This window comes from Mastomys coucha, unplaced genomic scaffold (assembly GCF_008632895.1).
Source record: "Mastomys coucha isolate ucsf_1 unplaced genomic scaffold, UCSF_Mcou_1 pScaffold6, whole genome shotgun sequence".
Lineage (NCBI taxonomy): Eukaryota > Metazoa > Chordata > Mammalia > Rodentia > Muridae > Mastomys > Mastomys coucha.
The window spans coordinates 99,463,234-99,476,456 of record NW_022196912.1 but is presented as its reverse complement, the minus strand read 5'-3'; the positions used below and the strand labels follow the sequence as shown (position 1 = coordinate 99,476,456).

General features: G+C 39.2%; 1 protein-coding gene across 5 annotated transcripts in view; it reads right to left on the bottom strand.

Annotated features, from left to right (window-relative positions):
- Lin52 (lin-52 DREAM MuvB core complex component) overlaps positions 1 to 13,223 on the bottom strand; it is a 111,426-nt gene that overhangs the window by 89,982 nt on the left and 8,221 nt on the right. For 4 of the 5 annotated variants that reach the window (XR_004114044.1, XM_031355239.1, XM_031355240.1 and 1 more), the window contains exon 5: positions 10,164 to 10,247. Coding sequence is in view for 4 of the 5 variants with exons in the window: in XM_031355239.1 (XP_031211099.1) it covers positions 10,164 to 10,247 (84 nt within the window). In the remaining variant the exon portion in view is untranslated. Of the gene's footprint in view, positions 1 to 8,730; positions 10,068 to 10,163; positions 10,248 to 13,223 lie in introns of those variants that run through there. The other variant, XM_031355243.1, reaches the window with a different exon arrangement.

The window sequence follows — 13,223 nt, the reverse complement described above, 5'->3', positions numbered from 1 at the left end:
GTTAATCAAGCCATCTTATCTCCCTCTGCATCACATAACTAACCAGGCATGGTAGCACACATAAGTAATCCCAGTATCATCAGGAGAATTAAGTTCAAGATCTTCCTTGGTACACCTGAGTTTGAGGTCAGCCTCAGCTACAATAGAACTGCCTCAAAACAAAACAAAACAAAACAAAGCCCTAGCATGATGAAGTCTAGCTTCACCTCATCTCCTACCATGGACCCAGACACTGCCCATTCTGGAATAGTACAAAGCCTGAAGATACACTCTCTGTACTCTGTCCTTCTCTTGTCTCTTAGAGCTTCCTGCCTCTGGGCTCTCAAAACCCATTCCATCCTACATTAACCAGTATTCCTACAGGTGTGTGAGTGTCCTATTAAACAATCTTCAGTTGTAGAAATATTAGGAAAAGGAAAATAAACATAATTTCAGTTATGTTAGGAAAACAACTCAGACGGGGAGGTGGTGGCTCATGCCTTTAATCCCAGCACTTGGGAGGCAAAGGCAGGCAAACCTCTGTGAGTTCGAGACCAGCCTGCTCTTCAGAGTAAATTCCAGGACAGCTAAAGCTATACAGAGAAACTCTGTCTCAATCAATCAATCAATCAATCAATCAAACAAATCAAAACAATGATACAAACAAACATATAAAAACCTAGACAAGTGTCTCTGTGTATATATATGGGCAAGTATAAATCCATGTACAAAGGGAATAAAAGGCTCCAAGAGACATGAAATGTTTAGAGCAGTCACCTCTTAGTGATAAGTTACGGTTGTTATCTTAATTCTGTTCTAGTCTGAGTTCGAGCATCTGGGGTCCTTGGAAACTCTTCTGTCACTCACACCATTCAATACAGCTGTTGCTTCCAAAACTCTACTTAACTCCAAATATTCAAACCACCTGGAATATGTTCCCTTCTTTCTACCTATGAAGATTCCACATGTTTAAAATTAATTTCCATTGTTGGTGGTGGTGGTGGTGTGTGTATGTACACCCATAGGTGCACATGCAGAGTCAAGATAACTTTGGGTGTCCTCTTCTGTCATGCTCTGTAGTAAGAATTCTGGGATTTTGGTTTCTTTAAAAAACACAGAAATAGCAGAGTGTGGTGGAGCACGTCTTTAATCCCAGCACTTGGGAGGCAGAGGCAGGCGGATTTCTTAATTCAAGGCCAGCCTGGTCTACAGAGTGAGTTCCAGGACAGCCAGGGCTACACAGAGAAACCCTGTCTCGAGAAAACAAAAACAAACAAACAAGCAAACAAACAAAAAGAACCACAGAAATATAAGAATGTGCTTTCATTTTAATCCCAGGTGTAGGGATATGAGACTACTTTGGACTGTCTGCAGCAGCTAACAATGTTCTAGCAGAGGCATGGTTTTGCTAGCTGCAGAAAGTTTCTGCAATTGTGACGTTTGGAATTCTGGGAATTTTTCAGAGGGTACGTAAAAATGCTAGAGCCCCGAGAGGAAGGGATGTTGGTCATAAGGGTGGGGTTAGCTATAGTTTGTTAGTAGTCATGATCAAGGAAGAAACAAAAGAAGAAAAAAATTAGATTCAGGGCTCTCTCTCTCCCTCCCTCCCTCCCTCTCCTATCTAGTGCTAGGGAAGAAATGGGAGGGGGAGGAAAAGGCAAAGACCAGCTACAATGCTCTACTTTATTACTCTTCACACAGTGTGCACTGAACATGAAGCTAGCCACTGAGGCTACAGAGAATTCCCAGTATCTCCTGTTTCTACCACTTAATACTGGGGTTACAGACACACATGGCTGAGCCTGGATTTTTATGCGGGAGCTGGGGATGCTTATTCAACAAGTGCTCTTATCCACTGAGCCATCTGCTCAAGTCTTACCCGCACCCTCCTAAAACTCCAAAACTCAGAGCTTCTCTGTGTAGCCCTGGCTGTCCTGGAATTCACTCTAGTCCAAGCTGGCCTAAAATTCAGAGAATCATAAAGGCATGGGCCATCACCACCCAGTGAGTCTATTATTTTCAATGTTTCAAACACTGCTACCATGTTCCCTTTTCTTGCCTAAGGCAGACATCAGTAACTAAGTAACTGACTTCTCTGAAATCAGAATCCTCAGTCCAGTGGTTCTAGACAGGCCTTACTGATCAATCCATATTGACACATAAAAGGAAGCTTATCTGCTCTTCCTGTAGCAACTTCCACAACAGCCTCTTCTCTCCAAAACAATTACTTCTTTGGATTCTTTTTTTTTTTTTTTTTTTGGCTTTTTTCTGTGTAGCTCTGGCTGTCCTGGAACTCACTCTCTAGACCAAGCTGGCTTGGAACTCAGAAATCAGCCTGCCTCTGCCTCCCAAGTGCTGGGATTAAAGGCAGGTGCCACCACTGCCCAGGTACTACTATGTATCCTTACATAGAAGGTCTACTAAGAGTTATTACTTGGGGCTGGTGAGATGGCTCAGCAGGTAAGAGCACTGACTGCTCTTCCGAAGGTTCTGAGTTCAAATCCCAGCAACCACATGGTGGCTCACAACCATCTGTAATGAGATCTGACGCCCTCTTCTGGTGTGTCTGAAGACAGCTACACTGTACTTATGTATAATAATAAATAAAATCTTTAAAAGAAAAAAAAGAGTTATTACTTACCGCCTACCATCTACAGAGTGAGTTCCAGGACAGCTAGGGCTGTACAGAAAAACCGTGTCTCGAAAAACAAAAAAACAAGTAAAAAAAAAAAAAGAGTTATTACTTATCATCTCTCCTCTTCCTCATAGATTTGAATGTACATAGTGAAGTAATGGTATTTTACTCCACCTCATGTCCCATCCAGAGCCTGTGTGACGTCAATAGCTGCTGAATGGGACTCACTTTCTTTTCTTTCTCATATCTGATCATTCAAAATGACTTAATGTTTGAAAGCCTTATTTTAAAATATGTTAATTTTTCTTAAGGACTACTATCAATTTTTGATAAAATTCTTGTTTTCATTTAACATGGTTGATAGTGCAGGATAACACAGCAGAGTCCAAGACTGCAAGACAGACTACAGTAAGGGAAGCACCCAGGTGAGAGCACTGAGCCCACTCTCCGAGTCTTTATCCAAGGTGAGATCATAATTGAACAACCACACCTTTGGAAGTTAACGATCCAACCTCCGAAATGCAGTGCAGAATACTGCTTTGGATAATAAAGAAACTAAAGGCCTCTGAACATCAAAAACATACATTAATTCAAAAGGGAAATGAGCTTTAATAAATGAGATGGAGCAATGAAAAAAAAGAATGAATGAAAAGAAAAAGGGAAAGGGGGAAAGTTAGGCAAACAGTCTGTCTGGTAAACCACAAAAACTGCTTTAGCTAAAGCAAAATTCCAGTTCAAGTCGTATGCCAGAGTGAGAAGCACTGGAAGTCCTATGCTGCCACCTAGAGGTTACACACGAGAGGATTTTTCCCTTCACCATAGTACTGAATAGGTCTTATAAATAAGAGCCAGACAAGAAACCTTGACACCAAAGAAGTAATCCTAGAGTGTAGAGTCACAGTTATTCTCTCCTTCAATCAGATTAAAATTTGAATTCAACAGAGCTAACTGTCCTTAGAGCTAGACGTTGTGGTTCATGCCTCTAAATCCCAATACCTGGGAAGTGGACGTAGGAAAATTGCCTTGCGCTCAAAGCCTAGCTATACAAGCAACATCCTGTCTCATAAGCAAAGATGTAGAAGGAGAATAATTTCTCAATATAGTTGGCTACTTTCCAAAGACACATGCACACAGGGTACTAGTAGAAGAGTTTGGAAGCATTGGTTTTTCTTTGGTACAACCACTTTATACCATACACGGGTACAAACTTCAACAATGTAACTAATTGAGTGAATGTAATTAACAAGTTTAAATGGGGGCTGGCCAGATATCTCAGTAGTAAAGAACTCATCCTACCTAACTTATCTAGGCTATGCTTTGGTTCCCAGCACTCATAGCAGGTGGCTCACAATGACCAGTGCCCACAGTTCTAGGGGATTGGATGCTTGTGGACTCTTTGGGCACGCAGAAGCATGCATTTACATATATATGCAATTAAAAATGAAATAAATCTTTTGTAAGTTCAAAATGAAGTCTCAATTATTGTTTTTACATAAAATGTTGCTTTTTAAAACTCCAGGAATCTAGCCAAATAGCAATCTTACTCAAACTGCTAAATGGACATGCACGATTAGAAATTATCTATGAGCACAGCACATTAACTGCTTTCTGCCCAAGATCAGAAAGACAAAAGGACATCTGCTCTTACCACTTCTGTTCACCACTGTGGTGAAATTTCTAACTAAGGTAAGAAATGTATATGTAAAATATATACAATATAGACATATAAATCACAAGATCTTCAGACTCTACTTCTTATCACTAAAACACCAATTACTTAATACTAGAGCAGTTTTCAGAAGCTTTCGTCCTTTGAGTTTTAAGCAATGAGCTTCATTAGATAAGTGCGTCATTCCTCTAAGGCCATCAACAACTGGCCATTCCTTTATTCCACCAGCAAACATTTACACACTGCTAACTTGCTACTATGTCACTTGGCCCATAGACTACAAAGGCAGTCTCAAAAATGACTCTTATCTTAAAAAATTACATTAAGTCCAAGCGCTAAGACAAACATAACAAGTCCCAAGAATGGCAATAGTACCTTAAAAATGAAACGAATCTATAAAAAGAAGTTATTGTATTAAAAGCTTGTACTCAGAAGGGTTATCTGACAGATAACCATGTATCAAATCAAAGTGTAGGGTAAGGCTCACCTTCCAAAAGATACAATCTAGCTGCTGTCAGTACTCCAAGAGTCTTGTTATTCCTATACTAACACTTAACAATACTGTGAACTGACAATTATGCTTTGAGGCTAAATATTTTTTGCATTTTTCATCTCATCATCTTCATCAGGGCAGATATTTGCATGCAGACAGTTATCACTGGTCCCCAGGACCCATCAGTTCCTACTGCTTATTTTTCACCCTTGTCATCTTTTCAATTAATGTAGGAGAGAACACTTAGACATTGAAACGCCAGATTAAGATGTCAAATGAAGGGCAGCCCCTAGAGCAGATGAAGATTCTAACAGGACAAAAAAAAAGATGTTTTTATGCAAATGCACTCTACACATTAAAACAAAGATACTGTATCCAAGAAGTCCAATACAGTATCAATGTAATCTTCTCCAGTTCTAACTTAGAGCATTTTCTTACCTCAACTAAATTCACTATGGTTAAGGAAAATGGCAGAGTTACAAAGTGTACAGTTACAGAAGTTGAACAGGCTCAGTTATGGACTGAAACATAATTTAAGAGTCTCTGCTGTGTTTATCCTATCCACACTGGCAGGAAACCAGTCTTTGTTATTCAGTTTAAATTCAGTGATTAAAGCCACGCATAGTGGCTCAAACCTTGGATCCCAGAACTTGAGAGGCAGAGGTGGGCTGATAGCTGTGAGTTTGAGGCCAGCCTGGTCTATAAATTGAGTTCCAGGATAGGCAAGGCTACACAGACAAACCCTGTCTCAAAAAAACAGAAAAAACAAAAAAAAACAAAAAAAAAAAACAAAAAAAAAGTTCAGTGATTAAGATAATTCAGTTGACTGCACTAACCTGAGTCCTAATGTCTTCAGTTCTTAGAAATACAAATACTTGGCAGAAAGGATGACTCAGTGGGTAAAGGAGCACACTATCAAACCTAATAACTTCACTTTAATTCCCTGGAACCCACATTGATGGAAAAGAGAATCAGTTCTCCCAAGTTGTTCTCTAACTTCTGTACAAATGTGTGCACAATGAAGTTAATTAATTGGAAAATTAAAAACTCTACCACCAAAGATAAAATTATATAAAATATTGATACTGAAAGTAAACAATTTAATGTGAAGCTCCACAGCTTCCATTCTAAATGCCTATTCTAAATGTACAGAGATGTATCGAATTGTACAGACTTTGAGTCTGGTTAATTTTGGTGTATAATATTTTTATTTACTTGCAAGGTTTTTGTTTTGTTTTATGAGACAGGATTTCTCTATGTAACACTGGCTGTCCTGGAATTCTCTATGTAGATTAGGAAGGCCTTAAACTCACAGCAATCCACTTGCCTCTGCCTCCCAAATTCTGGAATTAAGTGCTTCCACCAATATTTGCAAGATTTTTTTAAATAAAAAAATTTATAAAATTTAAAATTATGGGGCTGAAGAGATGGCTCAACGGTTACAAGCACTGACTACTCTTCTGAAGGTCCTGAATTCAATTCTCAGCAACCATATGATGGCTCACAACCATCTGTAATGAGATCTGACACCCTCTTCTGGAGTGTCTGAAGACAGCTACAGTGTACTTACATATAATAAATAAATAAATCTTTTTTGAAATTTTAAAATTATACTAAGAACAGTTAATAGTAATAATGCTTTAATTGTGGATTTTTATACTATAGGAATACAATAAAATAGACTTCATTGGTGCTCATTATTCTGAAAACCAGCAAGTAAAAGCAAGCCATTTATCTTTTAGTTGATCATTTCTTTATAAGAAAATTCAAGATAAGAAAGGATGACAGAATAGGACTATCACAGTCTTGCAACCTTTATTGAAACCATGGAACTAGACAGTAGCCAATGGCTGCTACTGTGGGTAAGGATTATAAAGAACAGAGAAGCCGGTGATACCTTCAACAACTACTGACTCTAGTGTTAACTGAAAAGAGATGAGCATACAATATCCTCAGACACACCACCTATAAAATATTCCTGCCAAATTTAAAATTAAAAATGAAATCTGTATCAATGCAAGCTTCCAAATCTAACCTCCATGAAATAAAAGATAGTCATGTATACATTCACAAGTACATCTGTCTTCAAGGATATAATCAACAAAATATAGAACGTGGCAAATTCTAGAACAAGTCACTAAATTTAGCAAATAGCAAGAAAAAAAAAAGGTCAAACTAGATAACAGACTAAAGAGAATATCAATTAAATATAGCTTATAACCCTTATGTAGAGCATGATGAAGGAAGCCAACTGCATGTAGAGTTATTTGTAATCTGACCAGGGAATCATGACTGGGTAGTCTGAGGTATTAAGTCACTCGTTAGAACTTTCCAGGCATACGCCAGGCATGGTGGTACAGGTCTCTAGTACAACTGCTTGGGATGTTGAGACCATGAGTGTGAGAGCATCCTAAGCAACACGGCAAGACCCCTCCTCCCTACTCCTTCTAGATAGAAGGGTTGCCAAGGTAGCCCAGGCTGGTTTGGAACTCACTGTATGGCCCAGAGGACTGGCCTCAAACTCAGGATCTTTCTGTCTCAGACTTCTAAGTGTTGGATTACAGGTGTGCACCACTATGCCCGCCCTAAGACTCCCTTAAAAAATAACAATAGAAATGTGGTTACAATGTTTTTAAAGCCTTACCTTTTGGAAAGATAAATGAAGCTATTTGGCACTAGTGGTGATATGGCATTGGACCTGCTTTAGAATGACTGCAATACTATGAGAAGCTACTTATTATAAGTGAAGCCAAATTGGACATACTCTGATTACAAAACTGGGTCACAGACATGAGCTTACTATTCTGTTCTCTATTTAAGTTTTTTTCTGTAATAAAAAGTGGGAAAATATTTTTCTCAGCAGATAATGATTAGACAGAATGCAGCAATTTCCACTACAACTAACTAGAGGTGGTACAGCTAAAAACTAAGTTTGGTAAGAGCACCTTCCTGATATGACAAACATAAAGTTTACTGCATTAAAAGGCATAGATAAGACATTGATTAGTAAGATGATTACAGCATTTATAATCGAACGCTAGAAACAAAAGCAAGGAGTCCTATGTCACTCAAGCCCCTCAGTCATGAACTTAACGACCACAGGTCAGCCTTCGCTTTATAAACCCTAGCCAGCCATAACATACTTAGTATTAATTGATCCTGCCAAGACATAAACTTTAATGCAAGAAATAAGTCACCAGAGCATAGCGAGAGGGAGATGAGGATCACTTGAGAGTTCTAACTTAAGTAGTTTGTTATTGCACGTTCCTTGATTCCTGAAGGGATAGAAAATGTTTTGGGTTAAAGAAACCCAACTCAGTCAAGACTGGAGCTGTGCCTCCGTGGAGGTGGAGCACATGCCTTGTCTTAGGCCCTGGGTCTGATCCCCAGGACCAAGGAGGCAGTGGGGTGGGAGCCAACAGCAGATGACAACAAGGGAAAGAAAAGCTTATGACAATGTTGAACTTGTTAACTGTTAAACTTGATAGTAATAAACCAATGCTGTCAACAGTCACCAGTCACCATAGCGGGTGTATGCTCTAAAAAGCCAGTTACAAAGTTACACAATTCTCCAAACAGTTACAAAACTGGAATTTTTAAAGGAAATTATGCATCAGATTACAAAGTACATTAGAAGTACTGCTTAAGAACAAGGCTCCAGGGGCTGGTGAGATGGCTCAGCGGGTAAGAGCACTGACTGCTCTTCCCTTCCCTTCCTGAGTTCGGATCCCAGCAACCACATGGTGGCTCACAACCACCCATAATGAGATCGGACGCCCTCTTCTGGTGCGTCTGAAGACAGCTGCAGAAAATTACGCTGGAGCGAGTGGGGCAGGAAGAGGTCCTGAGATTAACAGCAGCCACACACTTGATGGAACACAGTCATCTGTACAGCTACAATGTACTCGTACACATAAAAATGAAATAAAATAAATCTTTAAAAAAAAAATGTAAAGCAACTTAAAAAAAAAAAAAAGAACAAGGCTCCAACCAGTGAACTGACAATCACTATCTCTTTTTTCATTTACAAAGTGAGAATTTTCTCTAAAATCTATTCTAATGAATGTTATATGAGAAGAGAGACAGTAGATAAAGAAATCACCTTTAAAATTTCTTTGGTTTCTTGAAAAAGGGTCTTGCTATGTAGCTAAGACTGGCCTTAAACTCAGGACTCTACTATCTCAACGCTCTGCATGCTGTGGTCATATTTCTAGGCAGGCACCACCATACTCAGCTAACCTTTTTTTTAAATATAAAAGCATGGATCAAACCAAGAGCCTACTGTATGCTAGGCAAGTACTCTAGTACTGAGGGATACTACTAGCCCAAAGAAATACATTTTGTTCTTTTGGTTTTTGAGACAAAGCCTCACAATATAGTTCTTATTACCCTCAAATTCAAATATTCTCCAGTCTCTGCTTTCTGAGTATTGGGATTAAAGATGTGAACCATGGTGTCAGTATTCAAAGGAATAATTTTAAAACAAAGAGCATATGAGCACAAATGAGAAACTTTTTGAAAACAAAATGTTTTACATTTAATTGATTTAGTGTGTGTGTGTGTGTGTGTGTGTGTGTGTGTGTGTGTACATGCACTGGTGAACTGGGGTCAAGTTGGTAGCAAGCAACTTTACCCACTGAGCAATCTTGCGAAACAAAGCATTATTCACAGGCATAGCTGTGTTCTTGGTCTTTCATATATCCCTTCCCTCTCATTCCAGGCAGTCTGTGTCAGACCAGTCCTTCTAAACTGTCTCTGCAGCGAGGACTCAGGCCTGGTGCCTCAGGGCACTCTTGCTATTGCCAAAGATCTGGCCCAGCACAGTTATGCAAGCTGGTGCAGACCAGCTAAAGTCTCCCCCAGCAGCTTTCTTTTGGAACATCCAGAGAAGACACTCTTCCTTCCTCTGGGAATCAAGAGATGCAAAACCACAACTGGATCTCTCTTTGCTCGCCTTCCCTAGGGCTGAGAAAAAGCTAACAGCAGCAGCAAGGCTCTAGTACTAATGGCTTGAGGAAAGTGGAGCCTGGACACACAAAAGCGAGAATAAGAACACACCCCAAGTGACATCATTAAGAGCCACAAATCTAGACAATCTCAAGAGTATCTGGACCCCTGGACTTTTAACACACTAATGTGAACTGACGAAGTCTCTCTTTGGATTGAGCTCATTTTAGTCCTGTCATATCACTTATAACCAAAAGATGAAGTTCAGTCAATATTCTATCACATTCTGACATAAAAGGTACTCAGTTACACTGAGTTCTTACCTTCAGATGGCTTGTCTTTGCCTTAGTAAAAGGAAAATTATATTTTCATGAGTTATAACTAGAATTCATTCTGGAATATACTCATATAACCTTGTATAAAATTAATTGAGTACTCACACTCATCCAGCCCCAGCTGGTAGGCCAGATTCTGTAGGCCTCGTACCTTCTCCATCAGGTTAGCTGTGGTGAGACTCCCCAGTTCTGAAATAAAAGACTGTATTTCAATATCACTCTTTCTACTCCTCTCAAGTAATAGTTGGTTTGGGTTTACAGTCCTTGTGATGAACTATTTCAAGTTGGGCTGGGAGTACGTACGCTGAATGTCAGAATGCTGGCCTAGTATACACGAAGCCCTGGACTTGATCACTAGCACAGTGAGAGGGCGAGGAGGATTTCAAGCTTAAATCCCTTACTGAATAAGTACAAGACAGAACCTTATTTCTTCTCCTCCAATTTTACATACTGCTCAACAAAGAGAGTAAAGATTTCTACCACCGCAAAACACCTTGGCATTATACTTAATAGTTTTTTAAGCGTTTTTAAAAATATTTTTAAAATATATTTAGTGTGTATGTGCACACTACTGCATGTGTGTCAGAGAACAAGCTGAAGGGGTACATTCTCTCCTATCGTGTGGGTTCTAGAGAGCAAACTTGGGTCGTAGGGGCTGGGAGCAAGTTCCTTTACAGTAGAGTCATCTCACCTGCCCAAGGATTTATTTATAATATTCACTTTTGCCTATCATACAAAATGAACATACCAATAAAATATGAAGCCTTACAATGTGACATGTCACTGAGAAAACCTTGCAGATATATCTTGGTCATCAAAAATAGATGTCCCAATTTCTAAATCCCATATTTTCAATTATACATAATCGCAAATAACAACAAAATACTGCTCACCATGTTCCCGATGGCAGAAAACAAAAACTAAACATAAATACAAATTTCCCCTTCAATCCAATTTTCCTTATTTTGTTTTCAATTAATTACAATTTCCTCCTAGATTTTACTTACTTAAAATAAAGGTTACTCCTCAGATTTTCATTTAAATAGCACCTAATTCTTTATTTAAACTAGAGGTCAGTTTACATGAAGCATAACACTACATGAACTCTCACTAAACAGTCAAAAGTTTAATTAAGAAACAGGCTCGCTGGGCGGTGGTGGCGCACGTCTTTAATCCCAGCACTTGGGAGGCAGAGGCAGGCAGATTTCTGAGTTTGAAGCCAGCCTGGTCTACAGAGTGAGTTCCAGGACAGCCAGGGCTATACAGAGAAACCCTGCCTCAAAATAAACCAAAACAAAACAAAACAAAATATGCTCATTATTTACTAGATAAATCCTTTTGGATTATCAGGACAATAAACCTGAGATGCCTTTGAGACATAATTTTCCTACAGGTTGGAAGGAATCAGCATTTAAACACGCAGACAGTGAGCAACAGCAACACCCTTATTAAATTTCCCCTGAATTATGAAGGCTTGGCTAGTGTGAGAATAACCACACTTCTGAAACTGCAGGAAGGAGTGCGGGGCTTCCTTTACTATCCTGCAGGCTCACCTGCATCCAGCACATGGGACTTTCTTGACTGCGTCAGCTGCTGAAACAGCTCAAGAATCCCTGACGTTCCTTAATTTCAGTCTATTACTTTACCATCATCATGACTCTTAACACTGTAAGAATAAAGCTGGGCAGTGCTGGCACACACCTTTAATCCCAGCACTTGGGAAGCAGAAGCGGGCAGATTTCTGAGTTCAAGGCCAGCCTGAGCTACAGAGTGAGTTCCAGGATAGCCAGGGTGATCCAGAAAAACCCTGTTTTGAAAAACCAAAAAAACAAAACAAAACAAAAAAAAACCACTGTAAGAATAATTGTTTTAAAAAGAGCAAAGTCATAAAAGTAATGCTTTAGGCTCAAGGCCATCTGTACAGCTACAATATACTCATACACATAAAATAAATAAAATAAATCTTAAAAAGAAAAGTAATGCTTTAATTTAAATTTTCATTCTGATTGAACTAAATCATTTAACATCAAAAAACAGTATTCACTGTTCACAGAATTCTTGATAGAAGAAGCTGAAAGGACAGAAGGAAATAAAATAAATAAAGGCACCAAGGCAGTGAGTGGTCCCAGCCGTCCTGCTGCTGTGACCTCCATACAGCTCCTCACGCTATGCTGTCCCCAACCATAACATTATTTTCACTGCTACTTCATAACTGTAATTTTGCTACTTTATGAATTGTTATGCATATATCTGCTATACGACCCCTGTGAAAGGGTCATCTGAAAAAGGGGTCTCAACGCACAGGTTGAGGAGCACAGGTTGAGGACCGCTGTACTAAAGGGTTGTCATTTAATAGTACTAACGGCAATATAAGGCACTTCTTTTTTTTTTTCTATAAACCTGTATTTTTTTTTAGATTTATTTATTATTATATAGACACACCAGAAGGGGGAGTCAGATCTAATTACAGATGGTTGTGAGCCACTATGTGGTTGCTGGGATTTGAACTCAGGACCTTTGGAAGAGCAGTCGGTGCTCTTACCCGCTGAGCCATCTTACCAGCCCCGCTATATAAGGCACTTCTATTACAGTACGGACCAGACTTTAAAAGATCAGAATTTAAATTTTATACGCTTGTAAACACTGTCCATTTTGTCTCCAAACCTTGAGTTTTTAATCATACCTAACAGGTCCTTCACAGTTCAGGGAGAAATTTATATAAGGGTTTTTTGTCTAATGTAAGCATTAGACAAAATTAAGTTACTTAAAAAAAATAAAAGTGAGAGTCCATGGTGGATTCTTAAACTGGCTACGTTTCTACACATGCAAAAAGTGGAGAAAAACATTATAATCAGATAAAGATTGGGAAGGAGGCAGAGCAAAGCCAAGAACACTGTAGGGAACAGTGACAGAAAACCTGCCCAGTGCTTTGTGGAAGGACATAAATGAAAGAGTAAATGTTAGAGGACAACCCAGGCTTGGTGGCTGCCCACAGTCCCAGGTATTCAGGAGCCTGAGACAAAAGGACACTCATGAGCTCAGAGACCAAACTGAGCAATGGAAAGAGACACAATTAAAACAAAAACAATGTTAGGCGGTGGTGGCACACAATTTTAATCCCAGCACTTTGGAGGCAGAGGCAGGTGGATTTCTGAGTTCGAGGCC